Below are 16,248 nucleotides of genomic sequence, written 5' to 3'. Positions count from 1 at the left end.
TGGAACCAAGGTCAGCTTCCTGAATGGGCGTTCCGAACAGCAATCGACCATTCAGAGTCCTCTACCGGGTTTACGGATGCTGTAATATCTGCAGTATCCGTACCATTCGACAACAGTTTCGACTGCCGCTCTCCCACTATCAACCTTCTGTCGTTCTACATGAAGTTCATCACACCATTGGCCCAGATTTTGCACCTTGATAGCCAACAAGCCAATGACCATCAAGCTCCTATCAACCGTAATGGTTCAATGTCGCCATCATACCTTGAGGAGGCGACCGTTGCTGAAACCAGCAACTTTAATCCACAATCTTGGGTTACAATATAACAACCACAATTACAATCCGCGCAGCTCGCCACCGAAACATTTCAAGGGTTGTTCTCGACCATGACCCAGCCAACAATGGGAGATCTACCACACTAGACCCTTGATTTTCACTGTATATTCTACAAAGGAGAATAAAATTCTTCATATCATCGCCACAAGCCACCATGGGCTGCTGTCGATGAGGCTTCGCGAGGCTTTTTATATTTCTAAAATGCCCGAGTGTTGTCGTGCAGCAGAGTACATCAAATCACAAACTACACTTGGTCTAAATTGCCTCGTGGAATGACGCCAAGCATGATATGCGCACCTCAATGGATGCACAACTGGGCATCACGAAGCAGAGACCAACCGCCACGTACTTGTTTACTGTATTGCATTACTATCTCACGCTGCTGTATGGCGTCTTTTTTCTCAAGTTTTAGAGCATGTCCACAACCCTGCCGTCTCCTGAAGTAGCGCTTGTGTCAGTTGAAGCGTCGATGACCTGAAGGAGCCTTTAGGCGCTACGAGTCAAACCAGCCTGTGCGCTCAGCGTCTTACCCCAGGTTCACCGGGAATTGCACTGCAGAGAGGGAGCGAGATTGACAATGGCCGGCCGCCTATCGTGATCATCAACTAACACCAGCATTCAGAGCCATGCGTCGCTGATCTCTTGGACTTCTCAGCAAAGCCATTCCTCTTTCGATCATGCCTGCGTCTGGGGGCGGATACGACAAGGGGCTCGGAGCGAATCATTCTCTACCATTGATCTGCACTCCATCCAACTGCATCCCCGTCCTGTTTCTGCCGCCTGACCACTTATTCCAACCTCTTCGAAAACAACAAGGTCGCATTGTCGTGTATCACGCCCATTTCGCTGCTCCTAGTTTGTGGTCTCTGGCACTAGCGGGTCAAGACTGCCTCTGGGGTGCATGTTGTCAACATTGGTTCCCTTTGAAGTAAGCTTGACAAGACGCCAGTACTATTCCCCAGATTCTTGTGGAATAAACGACGCCGGGGCCTGGTAGAAGATAGCAAACATGCATAATCTTTCAGTCATACATGGCGTATCCTGCACTCTCTGAAACACGCCTGGTTGGGTCGTACTGTCAGGTCTTATCTAACAACGTTTCGAGGCAGTTTTGACATATCCACCAATACGATGTATTGAAGACGCAATCGAACGCAACATGCTCAGAGTATTGCCTTTTAATCGCCTGTCGGGAGATAATGGCTATATTGTTCGCCAATCAACAATTTTACTCGGCATGTCGCGGCAATTGTGCTAGTTAGGTTTCATTCGGGCTTTCAAGACCGCCTCAATCAAGGTTTCTGCCAATGGCCTATAATTTCTACGATGCTACAGCGATTTTGCTACCCGAAAGACCACGGTGCATTTTTGAGGAGCTGTGAAGATTCATGGCCGAATCAGAAGTTCACACAACAGCGCTGATCTCACGATACGTCCACAGCGCATTGACGATCAATCGCGGCGATGACACTTGAAGATATACGGAATATTCAGTCCAAGTCTTGCATATGTATTAATGGCCGAGGTAAAGTACGGCCCCCACTCAATTGAGTGAATATCTATTGTCCAGATAACTCGGGTTGCATCTGTCGTCACTTGAGCGCCCGCAGCTGCATCAACCAAGATATGGCGCATACGATGCAGATTCATCACACAATCAAGTCTCCATCGTACCTTTTTTGATAAGATAAACAGCCGAAGGGTCCCCCCACGATTTCATCAGCTCGTCCGAGATTAGCAATGCCTGCTGTTAGCTCGTCGGACAGAGCGACCAGATTGGAAGTTGATCCATGGATTTGGTCTTCGGACACGGTTCCAGCCGCCCAGCCCGCAGCCAGGTCATGAACTCTATTAACCAAACTTTCCGGTCTAGAACGGTGAGCTTTACTTAATTGAGCACAGAATTTTGTTGTCAGCCGTCGACGCCGAGAATTATTGAGTATGAAAGGTTTTCGCCGTTGGCTTACTACGTAACCTACGCCGTACTCATACATGATGGCATCAGGAACCACAAAGAACGCTCCAAAGCTAATGAACAGGGGACGAGGCTCGAGGCACTGGCTACGCGGGAACCAGGGAACTCGTTTGTCCGCAAACTCAAAAGACTCAAATTGTAAAAGTCCACATCCTTCGATCTTATTTGGGAGTTGATCCGTAGTATGTGTATGGACAATCGACAAGATTGCGGGAAGCCCGGTTCACTCCTGGCAGTTCTCTCATGTGTGGGAGTAGACACACAGTAGCAACACATTGATCACAGCGGCAAAGATTGCGCTACCAATCTCACATCTCAGCAGCTGCCTCGTGTAAGCGAACCGCTGGGGAGAGAGCCAGCCTCATCCGAAAGCTGCATTCTTTTCGTCGATTCGCTCAAGGCTGCAGGTCAGCAATCCCAAATGAGATTAACTCACAAAAGCAGAGTCAATATATTTCCGTGTTGAGAGTTTGTGGCGTTCACTGTCATCCCAAATCGAGGAGCTGCGCAGCTTCAGCTGCAGTCCTGCCCAACCATTCAAGACTTGTAGAGTCACATCGAGCCCCAGTCCAGGATGAGCACTTACAAGTCGGTGCAGCACATCACCAGAGCAGATGAACCATCTCAGCTGGGGGTTCGAGCTGTTGCAAGGGTTCAGAACTCCATTGAAAAGATATTGAAGATTGGCGTGGTCTGGTGGTGCTGTTGATGGTGGGCTCACCGATCACCTCACCCTCCGACCAGGCTGTCCAAGCCCTCTAGTAGGCGCTCGTGGTCTTGGTCTACCAGCCCCTATTTCTAACGAAGTCCGTGCAAAGCGCAGTGGCGGGATTTAAGTGAGACTTGGACAAAGGTCTAGCCAAGCCGCAGACAATCTGCGCACAATGAAGCTCACGAAGTGGAAGAACAATTAATTTACAATGCCACTTTCCCTCGATCGCTGCGCCAAGTTAAGCTGCGCTACAAGTACTCGATCGACGAAAAAGAAACTACTAGCAGATCGCCCGCCTGGGATGACGCGAGCACCGTACATAGACGGCTGTATCTTCAAGGGTCCAAGAGCTTGGACAAAAGGCTAGCAGGCCACGTTGGTCGTAAACGCCAGCAAAGATCACTATTCTTCGTCAGGGAAAGGTTTTCCCGACAAGCTGAAGAGTTGAGAGATTGCACTTGCCGATGCATGCCGGCTTGGGTCGGTCGCAGCATCTGTTGAGCATACCATTTTGTGCTGTACCGGGAAGCTCTGTGCCTTGCAGCATCAACAGCGAATGGGCTTCGGGTACATCCTCCAAGTTTCTCATGCAGGTCAACTTTATGGGATCGTGAGAGGCAACCAACAAAACGAACACAGCCAGCCGCATTCAGAAATTGGGCGATAAGACCGAAAAATGCATTCTCTGGGTGTGGTGTGGTCTGACTGGAGTGGTTGCCTCGTGCCCAATGGCTAGGTGAGCCATCTCATTCATCAGATAGCCACTATGATCTGACAAGATTGAGGTTCAAGTTGATATGAAAATTTTCTTGATCCCGAATTTTCAGTCCCCTGAGCCATTGTCGCTAGGGAATAGCACGGCGAATCCCTTACTCTCCACCAGAGCCTGACAGGATACCTGATCCTATGAGTATTGTTAGCCATTCATTGACCGTGCCAAGAGATATCCCCAGAGTTGACTGTAGGTTGAAAGCGGGTGCATCAGCTTAGGGCATCAAGGCTCCTTGACAGGCACTGGGTCATGGATGACAAGAATAGTCTGAACCTGGTCAGTCTGCCAAGTTGGGCATGATCTACAAAAGCCTATCGCTACGTACCTTGCCGTCCAAGGCTAGAGGCTGAGCTAAAACTGCTAGAGCGTTGTTTAACGACACACCTTCGACTGGCTGCGTAGGGCTCAAGGCTCAGACTTGCTAGACTTGGAGCTCAAGGCTCGACAGAGGGGCTTTGTCCACTAGCCGTGGCTCCCCGTGTGCAATTTTTTATGGTTGCTTTTTTCTACGGGTGTCCCTTTCTGCAGTTTGGAGCTGCTAAGAGACTTGTCCCAGAACGTGAAAGCGCTGTCTGAGAATGCCAAGCTTCATTTCATTGAGACTGGGGACAGAGAATGAGATGACCAGATCGGCCGATTGCTTGCATGACGACATGAACTTTTCTGTTCCTCTGGTTTCTGTCTTCCCTGTTCTGTCGCTCTGTTTGGGGCCAGACTCGAGCAAGGGCATGAAGCTCAGTCCTCGTGAGCTGATGCCATCGTGAGATTGGGTTGTGCAATGAGATCGGATTCCACTGGAGTGGAGTCCGGAAAGCTTTTTTTTTTTTACTTTTCTTCTTTTTCGCCTTGGTTCTGCCTTTGATGTTTTTTGAACACTATTTCGTCATTTTTGCTTCATTCTTTGTTTGAAGTTTTGTGGATTAACTTATAAGCACATTGTCAAGATCGTTGACACAACGACTCCTGATCGATCGTGACTAATAATCTGCTATTCTCCTGGCACCAGCACCAGCACGTTTCGAGAAATGGCGCGTGTCGAGATGTTTCGTTCCTTGCAGCAGCTGTCATGTCACTCGTTTGAGACTGTGTCTGTGTCTGTGACTGTCTATCTGTGACTCTTTGAGAGGTGGAGTTTCTTCACTACGAGACGTGACCTTGACGTGACCTTGACCCTGACCTTGGACCTTGATTTAGCAGCCGCTTTCGCTCAGGTCCGAAGAAGCCGCCTTTTCCTCTCTTCCCGCAAGGGGTGTGCGTTTACATGGGCTTTTGATTGGCTCACAGGCCGCTTCAAGTGCCGTGTCATTCGAAGATTGGTTGCATTGACCATGAAGAGCTTCATGATATTGACGGTCCCTAGCCGAACCAAGGTTTCTCTCACTGAGATGAAGAAAAAGTTTTCATCTCCTAGTTTGATTGTCTTATTTCCAGGTTTTGTTATGGAATCTGTATCAGTAGACCTCCTTGCATTACCATGTGGTTCTTGGGACTTTGCCCTGCTGACGTTGGCCCTAAAGGTTGAGTCATGAGAAACATCCAGAACATCTCAGAGGGAGAAATTCAACGGTTGTCTAAGGGCAATCATTCCACTCATTCTATCAGTGACATTCTGATAATCGACAAAGGTCGCCAAGGTCGCATCGCTGAAAGATTTACATTTGACCCCTGACATAACAGAGCAAAATGGTAATATTCATATCCTCGCTTCAGCGGCAGGCAAAGCAAGGACAGAAGACTCTGACTCCGAACTCCTGCTCCTATTCCTAATACGACATACAAAGTCTGGGGTTGATGTCGGGTTTGCAGTGAGCCGCATGCTTTGCTCCCTGACGTCGTTCCTTGACTGAGAGTCTCGAGTTTGGTCAGCAACTCAAGTCAACTCAAGCGAGATGAAATTGTCCTGATAAACTCGGCAAGGACTTGACCTATCATTTACAAAACCTCCGGTGACCCTCGCTTGCAGAACATCCCTTGCGTCGGAGTTGAAGTTTTCAACGCCGACACGTTTTTCAGAGACATTCTCAAGCAGGGACCACATGGTGTCTCCAGTATTCAACAACGGTTCTGCAATATTTTCCTTTTTTTAATTGCTTTCTCGCCTCCCTCAACGTCTTTGGTGTTGGTCTGGCCTGGAGCGTTGCATCGTGCCTTGTCTTGCCTGCTTGCTGACTAGGCAGATCTGACATATCACATTCAACGTGCGTTCCCCGCATTCTCTGTCTCTTACGACAAGGGTTGTTAATCTTCGGCTGGAGCAAATTTGCATGATGAGCAGGAGGGAGCTTGTCAGCGTCAGGGCCCGTGGTGCCACGCTGCCATCTACTGCAGGTTCTGCTGCAACGAGCAAGGATGTCTGCTCTTCTGGCCATTGCTGTACAGTTACGTAGGGGCACAGGCACAGTCACGTAGTTACGCCTTCAACTCTTTCAAGTGAAAGGGGGTCTTGTCCAAGGGGGAGGGAAAGAAAACGGGATTGGATATTGGCATATTGGCCACCCAATCTCTTGACAAACAAAAACATTTTTACATCGCAGGGCATACATATTACCGGGCTACCAGGTTGTTAAGTCTGTGCGATGACAGGCCAGGACAGGACAGGTGCCTCCTAAGCCCCCAAGCCCAAGGCCCGGGGCAAAATGCAAAATGGCAAATTTCTACAGCATCAAGTTGCTGCAGCTGCATGTTTTTGGACAAAAAAGTAAGCTCGCCTTCGTGGCTTATCAGGGAGGGGGCTTGGGGTTGCCGTGTAATCCCCGTTCCTACGCTGAGTGGTCACCGGGGGCCATGGGGTTACACTTTGAGTCTGGGCCGTTATGAAGCATTGCATCTGCATTTCAATGGACAGGACAATGAGAAGAAGGAGAGGAGCATAATCGACAGGCCTGCGTCGGGACCATCGAAGATCCGCTTCGGCCGCCCTCGCTTGGAGGCATACCGGGTGCTGGCGGCTCAAATGGGACAGACACCAGACTCTGAGTTGTGCATACAGTATATACGAAAAGTCAGTCCTAGAAAGAACTTGACTTGTCAGGTTGTACAAAGAACATGAGCTTTTACTCGTTCTAGGGAGGGACAGAAACAGGCGTGTGTGGCAAGACTCAGACAGCCTCAACTCAACGGGTGATTGATTGCGAGGGGGCGAATCGAAGTTTGCATACCGTTGCATCGCAGCCGACCAGTTTCTCTCGTCTATCAGAGCAGTTTTCTTTTCTTTGTAGTGTTGTCCATCTTGAGATTCAACCCCCATTTGCTATGCAGCTCTGCCAGCTGAGATCGCCACGAGGTCGCATTTTATTGTACGCAGCAATTTTGTAAAGCCAGCCAATCACGTCTGAGCAACCCCAGACTTGTGCTGCGCCCCTAGACGTGGGGAACTCCAACATTTGTTGAAATGTTGGAGAGAAAGGAGGAGAAAGGCTCTGAGAAGGGAAAAAGAGACTGGTCGTATGGCTTTGCATGATATTAACTGCGGGGCGCTTCCGTGCCGTCCTGTAGCTGTCTCTAGCTGCAGAGTTGCGGCTGGCTACGGTACGAAGTGAAATGCTGGATGGCCATTGTTCAACACCATTCTCGAGTTTACCTGTCATATTGTTCCGTCTTTGACCCCTACTATGAGTGGTATGATGCTTAACCAGAAGAGGCCGTCACGGCGTGTCATGTTGCACCAAGAGAGCTTCATCCTTGGCGGACCCCTCTCGCTTTCTCTCACTTCTCACAGACGACACTAGCACTCTCGCTAGACGTTGAACCCCGTCGTTCTCAACCTCGCTTCATGGTTTGACTAATTACCCCGGATTTCTCCAGGCTTGGACTCGGCTTTGTCGGTGGCTTCACAGGAGCTAACGGCTACGCCGTGAAAAGGATGACAAACCTTCTTCGTAGTGCGTTGGACAGATTCTCCATTCTTTGTTCGTTACAGCAAGCGCTCGCACTCGAGATAGTGTGATTGTTACAGTACCATGGTCATGGAAAACAAACCTTCCCGACCGTACCTTTGGGGCCGTCAGTTGAAGGTCTGTATTCAACATCAGCCACCAACTGGCAAACACGACGCTTCAGTGTGTGTTGGTGGCAGTGTTGTCATGAAGATCCGAGGGCTTGGGCCAGGCTCTCTGACGACATTTTCTTTGAGGCTCCTGTACGTTATGGGATCGTCTTGCATGAGGGAGATTATCACCAGCCATGTCTATGCATGTTTGCATGCTGGCTTGTCTGGGTCTAGTCGAAACGCAGCTATCCCTGGTCCGTAAGATACAGCAGATAGCTCAGCTTTGGTCAGAGCTAGCTTGGTGATAGGGAATATTGATGCTGAATCATTATCGAATACCAGGTCACACCCCCTCTCCCGTGACCTCGATCAACGTTGCTATCTTCCACGTTTCCCGTTAGTTCAGTGTTTCTCGTGTGATAACGACAAGTCTTGTCTACTTGCATTCTAGCGCACAAATGCTAGGAGGGAATGCTGCACAGAACAACTCTGCTGCAATCAAAGAGGGGAAATATTGCGGAGGTGGCGCCTGAGTTGGATGATGTCTCGTTCTTGTGCCGTGCCATGTGACGCATTTGATGAGGTGGCATTTCGATTGGTGCTTCTGCAGGAACTTTGAGACCCTTGCGTTTTGGAATGACATGCTTCACAGAGAGACAGACAAGAAAAAGGGCGCGTCTGGGCACAGTGAGGGGACGTGGTGGGTGTGGTGACCTCTCACGGGACCATAGTGATGATCTTGGATGAGGGTTCGATGCGTGGGGGGTTAGAGAAAAGATGATCTGCGAGACTATGGTCTAGGGTAATGATAACGGACATGAAGCTCCATATTGAATCAGTCCAGCAACATATCAATGAACCACTTGATTCAGTGAATAATTGTAAGATGGTGTATAACGAAACTCCAGTATGACTAGAACTGACTCGTTATACTGAGCCTTTTTTGTGACAAGGTGGTCATTGTACATTGCATTTGGTTGACCACCTGGCAAAATGCAAACCTCACCTCATCCCTACTATCTCACTCATTTGGAGAACTTCCACTCATAATTCTGATACATCATCAGAAACATATCAACCACTCGCAATGGTTTATACCGTATCATTTACCCAAAGCTACCCCTCCCATCATGCACTTACCCGTCATTCTGCTCGTTAGTAGCTTAGTGTGTATGTGTGCCCTGTGCCTAAATCGAAATGCTGATACTCCTACCCGAGACCTGCACCTTGATACCGATTAAGCGTCAGTATGTAAACTCCCGCACCGGTCCGGGTGCTCGCATTAAACCGAGACGGGTGACTACACAACGGGATACCATATGGTATTTGGGTGGATTTGGTGGTAAACCGAGGGTCACTGTAGTATTGATGGTCCCTGATAGGAAGAATCTTGATGTAAAGCCGAAAGGCAAAATGATCACTTTAATGGAGACAGTCTAAGAATAAAGATATTTGATACCCTTATTGTAGTCCAGAACAGTTGCTGACCTGGCCGAGAGATGGTCACCGAGCATGAGTTCACGTGTAGCCTCCGCCCTTGTTCCCTGACCCAGTCACTGCTCTTCACATGATGAGAAGAAGAAACATGGAAACGGCGCGTAAGTTGAATCGTCGTTTTCGTTCCAAGGAAGATAGTGCGTATCCTGGTCATGCTGTTCCTCAAGATGGACCGGCTCGGGCTTAAGACATCCCTGAAAGTTGGATTCTTGTCAATATACGAATCATCATGACATGAAGTGCTCCCTTCCCTATGACAGGTGTGCATATTCAGATTTTTTGGCCTATATCCTGAAGTTGGAGTAGATATTCTGAATCCTCAAGCCCAATATTCACAGGCTAACATCGTGAACTGAAGGTTCAACACCAGTCCCCCCTGCTATCTGTCAAAGTACAGTTCTGATCTCGAGATCAGAATCAATCTCAAATGAGTCACTAAGTCAAAAACATGACTACTTTGTAATGATATTGAGATATAAATCTGACTCTTGTTTACCTTTGCAAAATACGTGTGACCTAGATAGATCTCAGGGGCTAGCATGGCACATTCACATTCACATTGTTGTTTTACTTATAGATAGCACTAACATAAGTCGTGAATAAAATAATAATTGATATTGATATGCCTGAGATATGGATATTACTGCTCCTCCTGTAATCGTTCTTTCTCCGAGAGCCATCGGCCTGACCACATCTTGTCAACCAAAGAGACACCAGCCAATAATGCACAGATATATACAGTGAGACAGATAAAGATACATGGAGCAGATTAGTAAATTATTGGAATTATGCAAAGCAGCAAGATGCCATCCCACTACAGCAGAAATGTATGATCAAAATCTGTATCAAGACTTCTACAGCCGCCTTAAGACAAAGGTGGCAACCATGAACCAAGAAAGCATCCCTGAGCATCGCTTCAAACGGCAAAAACCACGATAAGTATTGGGAAGAGTCCACATATATGTATCCTGAAAGTGTATCTACCCCTTCTCGAACCCTGGGTTTAAGAAGAAGGGGCTCTGATATGAATGATGGATAAAAGCTCACATTCGAAAAATCAATAGCCATCAGCTCAAAGTTGCCATTTCGCATGACATGATAGGAATGCATATGAGAATCTGTGAAATGATGCACTATGGTGAGTTCAAACCTCTATCAGTGTTACTTTTGCTACGCAGTGAAGACCGCAGACTATCTCGAATACTTGCCTGAGGCTTAACGAGGCTATGACTGTCATTTACATGCGCATAATCGACCTTATATTTTGTATTGTATCTTATCTGTTTGAGTGGCGATCAGTCGAAAGAAACATTTACCTCTTGTCTTAAGTTCTCCATCTACTGTGCAAGACAGACCGCTTAAGTGCGCCTGATCGTGGCCTCACAGTCAGGACCAGTGCCGATCCACTTGATCTGGTACATGTTAGTGAAAGCTTATGAGTTATAACAAATAAGTCAAGTTATCTTGACTCCAACAAACTTCTAAATGTACTATAGCGGCCGTTAGCACGATAGCACTTTGTTTTGGCGGACGTCTTACCTCAAGGTATTAGCGAGCTTGCTTAGGAAGACCATAGAAAGTGTTTGCTCCAGTGGTTGGCTTCTGCCATCCCGGCAACTCGTGGTAGACAACCTCGGCTTGGGCTAGCATATCGAGATCGGCAGGGTAATGTTCAAGCTCGACGCCATCAAACTTGTAAGCGATAGCGACCTTGATAGTGTCGAAAGTATCCAGAGCATCAAGCTTCGTGAGGTTTAGAAAGTTGCAGTAGTTGATGGAAGTGCTGTATTTGACAACAACAAGGCCGAACCATCCACATCTGCGTCTTCTGCCGGTTGGAATTCCCCTTCCCGGCCAATCTCCTGGAGCTTAGTTCCAATATCCCCAGTATCTTCTGTCTTGAAAGCCCCCTAACCGACGCGGGCCGTACAGGCCTTCACTATTCCGATCGTTTCTATGATGTTCTTGGGATTCAAGGTAAGACCGCTGATGATGCTGACAAGTGTTGTGTTAGACGAGGTGATCAATGGGTATGAGCTACAGTTGACGTCGAGCATGAGAGCGTTCGCCGCTTCCACAATGATGTTCTTTCTCTCCTGGACTGACTGCATGAATGAGACACCATCAACAGCGTATTTTCCAGTTTTGGACGATACTCGTTGGACTGGGCAAGTTCCTCCTCAATGTTATACTCGAAAAGGTCTCCAAAGAATTTTGGTAGCCGGACTGAAGACGACGAAGCTTCTTGAATACTTCCGGGTTAGAAACGTCAACCAGACGACCCTTGGGTTATATGAAGTTCAGCAAAGCTTCCGCAAGATTCAAGCACGAATGACTGTTTAACGCCGCGGCTTTTCTGTAAAGACTTCATAGCATATCACTATTGGAATTTCCTTTGCGTGATTGATTGAAGGAAGATCTTGACTTATGGGTGCTCGATAATAATGCGCTGCACACAAGGTGCCTCTGTTGTTACTCCCCAATCATAATACTGGATCCCTCTAGAAGATCTTTCGAGGTAGAGAAAGCTTGTATTTACAGAGTTTATCTAAGATACCTTACTTACCCAGCAGGTAGGTAGTACTTAAGCCCAACAATGAAGTGTCAAATTATTGATGAATTGGGAATGCTGATTGGCTGAGGAACATCTGTGTAAATTAAAATAATACCTGCCCCCAAGATAAGAAGCCAACTTTTATATGGGAAACGAAACCTGCCGACATGAAAGGCTAATAAGTATTTATAGCTTAACTTTACCCAGGTAAGGCAGTCTTGATTGTCTCTGGTGGCTCAGAAAGGTTCATGGTTAGTGGTCGCAAATGTCACGTGCTCTCGTGTCACTGACGTTCACGGTTGGTCTCTTGTTTTCCCTTTCGGTCAATTCACATTCATTTTAGCCGCACAGAGGCACAGTCAATTGATTTCCTTTCTTAGCCACTCTTCTAAAAGTCGCCTGCTCGCGTCTGTCTTCACCTGGAAGATGCAAGACTCGCCACGATGACAGACTCGCAGATGCTTGCTCCAGCAGGCAGCAATGAGACGCAGGATAGCCAGCCCATTTTTGAGGCCTACAGGGCCGAGTTTGGTGTCGGCACGGTACGTAACCAGTGTAGCTGAATTGCCTATGCACTGGGGTTTGCATCCTCACAATCAAGATGCACTAACACTTGCATGCCTCAAACAGCTCAGTAGTTCGCCTCCCAAATACGTTAGATCTTCGAAAATAAGCACGACAAGCCCGAAACAGATTCCTCCACCTACGAGTGAAGTAGTTGTTCCATCATCCGACCCGACAGCCATCGATTTAGCAGCACCAGCTACTACTGTTCCTCGCGACGCGTTATCGGACAAAGCGCGCCCAGGGGGGCCCACTACTGAGAATGACGATCCGTCGCACTGGGACACGACCAGGGTGGCACTGACATATCCGAAAAAGCAATGTGCAACCCTCGAGGCAGCCGTGGTGAATGGCGTTGTCCAGGGCATCGAGGATCGCGTCAATTCGAACAGCAACGTGAATTCGAGCGTTCGGGTGCCAACTACATTCGTCAAGTCAAAACACCTTGCCAACTTGTCCGCGCGCCATGACAGCCCGCAGCCGCAATCAGTGCAAGACAATGCACCCAAGCTTCTAATCAAGTGTCTCAAGCCGCCGGCCAGTACTGTAACTGCCGCCTTGCGCAAAATGGACTATTCTCAACAGACCCCGACACAGGTTAACGATGATCGTGACTACAGCGAATACTGTGATATTGTACCTTCGAGCCCTGTCAATGGCGATACTCAGCCCGCCTCTCACGAACCTCGAACCCTTGAAGATGATGATACAGGAGCCGTGAATTTTGCATACATGAGCGAGCTGGGCCGACCTTCGTCTCAAATATCAGAGGATGCAGGTTTCGACAATACTAGAGGTGACTGGAGACATCCTGACGGGACCTCACAATTGAATAACGGCCAAACCCCGCACCGTCCTCACGCTCCTACCTTCGAGACGCCTGCTGCACCCAAGAACCCATTTGCTGCGAGACCTAGCATTGCCGCGCCTCTGGCCGGTAGCCAATTGTTCGGCCAGACGCAGTTTTCTTCGGCCATCAAACATATTAGTCCAACATCTTCACGACCTTCTCCGAAGCTCTTCAACTCTATTTCGCCAAACATCATTGAGACATCTCCTTTGAAGAACCGTGCCAATGTCTCCTCACCATCCGATATCCGAACCTCGAGTCCTCAACGTCGCCTCCATGATATCCCCGAAACGTCATTACAAGATCTAGATGAGGGACCTATTAGAGCGTCAGCGCCTGTGAATGACCAATCTACAGCTGGTGAAATGATTCCAGAATCACCCCCATCCACTGATCTCACACCTCGAGCCAAAGCACCTAGATCATCGAACGCCACTGAGCCAATGGCACATTACGAGCCAATGAAGAAGTCTCAGGAAAGGAAGAGCATGGAAAACTTCGTGATTCCTCCCTGGGATTCCGATGATGACTCCGACGATGCTATTCGACGGCTGGAGAGACGAAAGAAGATTGAACGGAAAAAGGCACAGGCTGCAGAGGAAATGGGCCGCGTTAGCTTTACCCCCAAGATCAGGCGCAATTCAGAAGAACAGCCATCAAGGAAGAAGAGAAGGGTTTTGCCGCTTGAAGAGCCCGAAACAACCCGCAAGCCGTCTCCCAAAACCGACAGGGGTAAGGGGCAAGAACTGCCACCTCTCGTGGATGACTCCCAAAAAGGGCTGGTGGCTTCTAACGAGACTCTCCCTGTTACATCAACTAAGGCCACTCCAGGAAACAGTGCTTCCGATAATCCGCAGATTGATCATGATGGAGACATAGTTTTGGTCGATGCGGACAAGGTCGTCTTAGACGATGACATGATACCTGCAACCAGTCCAGCGCCTTCTCTCCCACCTACAGCACCCGTTGAACAACCGCCACCATCTGAGCCTGAGCTACCACAGCTCCGCGTCGAATATGAGGGCTTGCCGCAAGGCCCTAATGACCATTCGGAGCCTTCATCTTTGCCACCAGCACGGAAGCGGACGACTAGGACTTACGGTCGTGCAGCTCGGCAAAAGCGCAGAAACCCATTTCTTAGTTCCTCTTTCTCGGATGGGCTGATGAGTGATTTGGACCCAAAACCTACGCCTGTATCATCGCCTTTGCAAATTGTGGCTGCAGTTTCGATAATTGAAGAAGAGCCAGAGGAGGAATTATCTGTGTCCCGTACAACAGAAGACAGGAGCGAGAAGAAGTCCGCACCGCGGTCCAGGAAACCTGCCCGTGATGTCTATGCGGATCTTCCCCCACCGATGACTACTCGCTCGCGTAGGAGCGATCGAGCGGAGACAGCCCCAGTGACCCCGTTGGCCAGTCGTTCTGTAGGTCAGATGCCGCCGACATCTTCGAGTTTGAGTATCCTTTCAACAACACCCTTGCCTTCTGCCAAAACAACACCCGGGACACAAGACTCCCCTGGTTCTGAACGGCCGGAATCAGTCATTCTGCCGTCACCGAGAGGCAGTCGAGATTTCCATAATGAGGAGGCTCGAAAAGGATCGAAGACAGAGTCACCTCAGCCAGCAAAAAGAGCAGCAAGGGTATCCAAGCGGTTTTCATATCTTGATTCGGATTCTACTGATGAGCTACATCACTCGCCAGCTGCAAGTGTGCTTGAAAGGAGCATGGTGCATTCCAAATCTAGTAGATCCTTCAAGCAAAGCTTTGCCCAGTCACACCGAGTAGGACGACTGTTCGAGGGCATGGTTTTTGCCATTTCTTTCTCAGACCAGTTCAAAGCACAAGAACGCAAGAAGTTAGCGACGAAAATCACACAGTCGGGAGGTATCATTCTTGCTGAAGGGTTCCAAGACATGTTTGAACATTCATCCATTATGAATGCGACCGATCCTGTGATGGACGAGCAGGACTCATTACAACTCACCAAGCTGATTTCTGAGAGCGGGTTCACAGCACTCATCGCAGACAAACACTCACGCAAAGTCAAATATATGCAGGCTCTGGCGCTGGGGCTCCCCTGTTTAGCCCCTCAATGGATAACAACATGTGTCAACAAAGGCGTTATTGTCGATTGGGAACCCTACGTTCTCTGTGCAGGCGCATCCACTGTGCTTGGCAATGCAATCCGGTCAAGAATATTGGCACCGTACTCGGCGACTGAAGCAAGGCTGGCCGAGGTCATCCAGCAGCGACCACGACTCCTTGACGGACAGCGTGTCCTAGTTGTCATTGACTCAAAGAAGTCTCGAAATGAGGCTAAAGAACCTTACATCTTCCTTGCGAGTGTGCTAGGGCCATCGATTTCGCGAGTGTTTTCAACACAACAAGCAAGGGAATTATTGTTAGAGCATCAGAAAGCTGGAACTCCGTTCGACTGGTTATATTTGGATAAAGGAACAGGGACCGTTGACGCAGTTCTTGCGCCTACGGAAACAACAGGTAATAAGAAACGTCGAAGATCAACCGCAACTCAGCCCCGGATCGAAAATATTCGTGTCTTGAGCGACGAGCTTGTCATCCAGAGTTTGATTCTCGGACGTATGGTGGAAGAAGATGAAATGTATACGTAATCATGGCTCCGGTTTTTAGAGGGCGTTTAAGGTCTATCACTATCTTGGGAAATCATGTCGATCACTTAGACTGATGCATTGGATGGCGTTGTAAGGCGGCGGGAGGGCCTGGGAAGCAATGGCATCCAATGGATAGCTACTGCAGCGTATCGACAGTAATGCACTAGCTTATGCTGTAGCTAGTAGGGACAGGACGCATGGAGTTTATACCAAGTTGTTTTTAAAATTTCGATTTCTGTGTTGCTAAGTGATATGAGGTAAAACACAGCAGCTGGTTACATCATACTGTCGTTATTCACCTGGGGTTGTCCACTAGACGGGGCAGATATTCAAGGATTGCCCTCTGAATCCACTATAATAGTAAAG

General features: G+C 48.5%; 5 protein-coding genes across 6 annotated transcripts; 3 read left to right on the top strand and 2 right to left on the bottom strand.

The window, feature by feature from the left end:
* Positions 1-73: 73 nt before the first annotated feature.
* On the top strand, positions 74-4,635 carry FOIG_03394 (uncharacterized protein). 2 transcript variants are annotated; one of them, XM_031201239.1, is made up of 3 exons: positions 74-2,858; positions 2,911-4,206; positions 4,236-4,635. In XM_031201239.1, the coding sequence occupies exon 1, from the start codon at positions 1,015-1,017 to the stop codon at positions 1,267-1,269; it is 255 nt and encodes an 84-aa protein (XP_031068763.1). In that variant the 5' UTR covers positions 74-1,014; the 3' UTR covers positions 1,270-2,858; positions 2,911-4,206; positions 4,236-4,635. The 2 variants fall into 2 exon arrangements, with proteins under 2 accessions (XP_031068763.1, XP_031068762.1); XM_031201238.1 differs by having other exon boundaries at positions 74-4,206.
* On the bottom strand, positions 3,848-5,834 carry FOIG_03393 (uncharacterized protein; the record flags this gene model as incomplete). Its single annotated transcript, XM_031201237.1, has 2 exons — positions 3,848-3,928; positions 5,733-5,834. The coding sequence occupies 2 exons, from the start codon at positions 5,832-5,834 to the stop codon at positions 3,848-3,850; spliced, it is 183 nt and encodes a 60-aa protein (XP_031068761.1).
* FOIG_03392 (uncharacterized protein) lies at positions 4,661-8,703 on the top strand. The gene has a single exon (XM_031201236.1). The coding sequence runs from the start codon at positions 6,477-6,479 to the stop codon at positions 6,843-6,845; it is 369 nt and encodes a 122-aa protein (XP_031068760.1). The 5' UTR covers positions 4,661-6,476; the 3' UTR covers positions 6,846-8,703.
* A 2,126-nt stretch (positions 8,704-10,829) lies between these two features.
* On the bottom strand, positions 10,830-11,392 carry FOIG_03391 (adenylosuccinate synthetase; the record flags this gene model as incomplete). Its single annotated transcript, XM_031201235.1, has 2 exons — positions 10,830-11,143; positions 11,197-11,392. 2 exons carry the CDS (start codon positions 11,390-11,392, stop codon positions 10,830-10,832), a joined length of 510 nt encoding a protein of 169 aa, XP_031068759.1.
* A 788-nt stretch (positions 11,393-12,180) lies between these two features.
* FOIG_03390 (uncharacterized protein) lies at positions 12,181-16,165 on the top strand. Its single transcript, XM_031201234.1, has 2 exons — positions 12,181-12,377; positions 12,466-16,165. Exons 1-2 carry the CDS (start codon positions 12,279-12,281, stop codon positions 15,880-15,882), a joined length of 3,516 nt encoding a protein of 1,171 aa, XP_031068758.1. The 5' UTR covers positions 12,181-12,278; the 3' UTR covers positions 15,883-16,165.
* The last annotated feature ends 83 nt before the right edge of the window (positions 16,166-16,248 follow it).

This window comes from Fusarium odoratissimum (assembly GCF_000260195.1).
Source record: "Fusarium odoratissimum NRRL 54006 unplaced genomic scaffold supercont1.4, whole genome shotgun sequence".
Lineage (NCBI taxonomy): Eukaryota > Fungi > Ascomycota > Sordariomycetes > Hypocreales > Nectriaceae > Fusarium > Fusarium odoratissimum.
The sequence above is the reverse complement of the archived record's forward strand: the minus strand, read 5'-3'. Positions and strand labels throughout refer to the sequence as shown.

Coding starts and splice junctions, on each gene's coding strand:
- FOIG_03394 (XM_031201239.1), top strand. CDS start 1,015: ATGCCTGCGTCTGGGGGCGGATACGACAAGGGGCTCGGAGCGAATCAT.
- FOIG_03392 (XM_031201236.1), top strand. CDS start 6,477: ATGTTTTTGGACAAAAAAGTAAGCTCGCCTTCGTGGCTTATCAGGGAG.
- FOIG_03390 (XM_031201234.1), top strand. CDS start 12,279: ATGACAGACTCGCAGATGCTTGCTCCAGCAGGCAGCAATGAGACGCAG. Junction 12,378..12,465: donor CCGAGTTTGGTGTCGGCACG/GTACGTAACCAG, acceptor TGCCTCAAACAG/CTCAGTAGTTCGCCTCCCAA.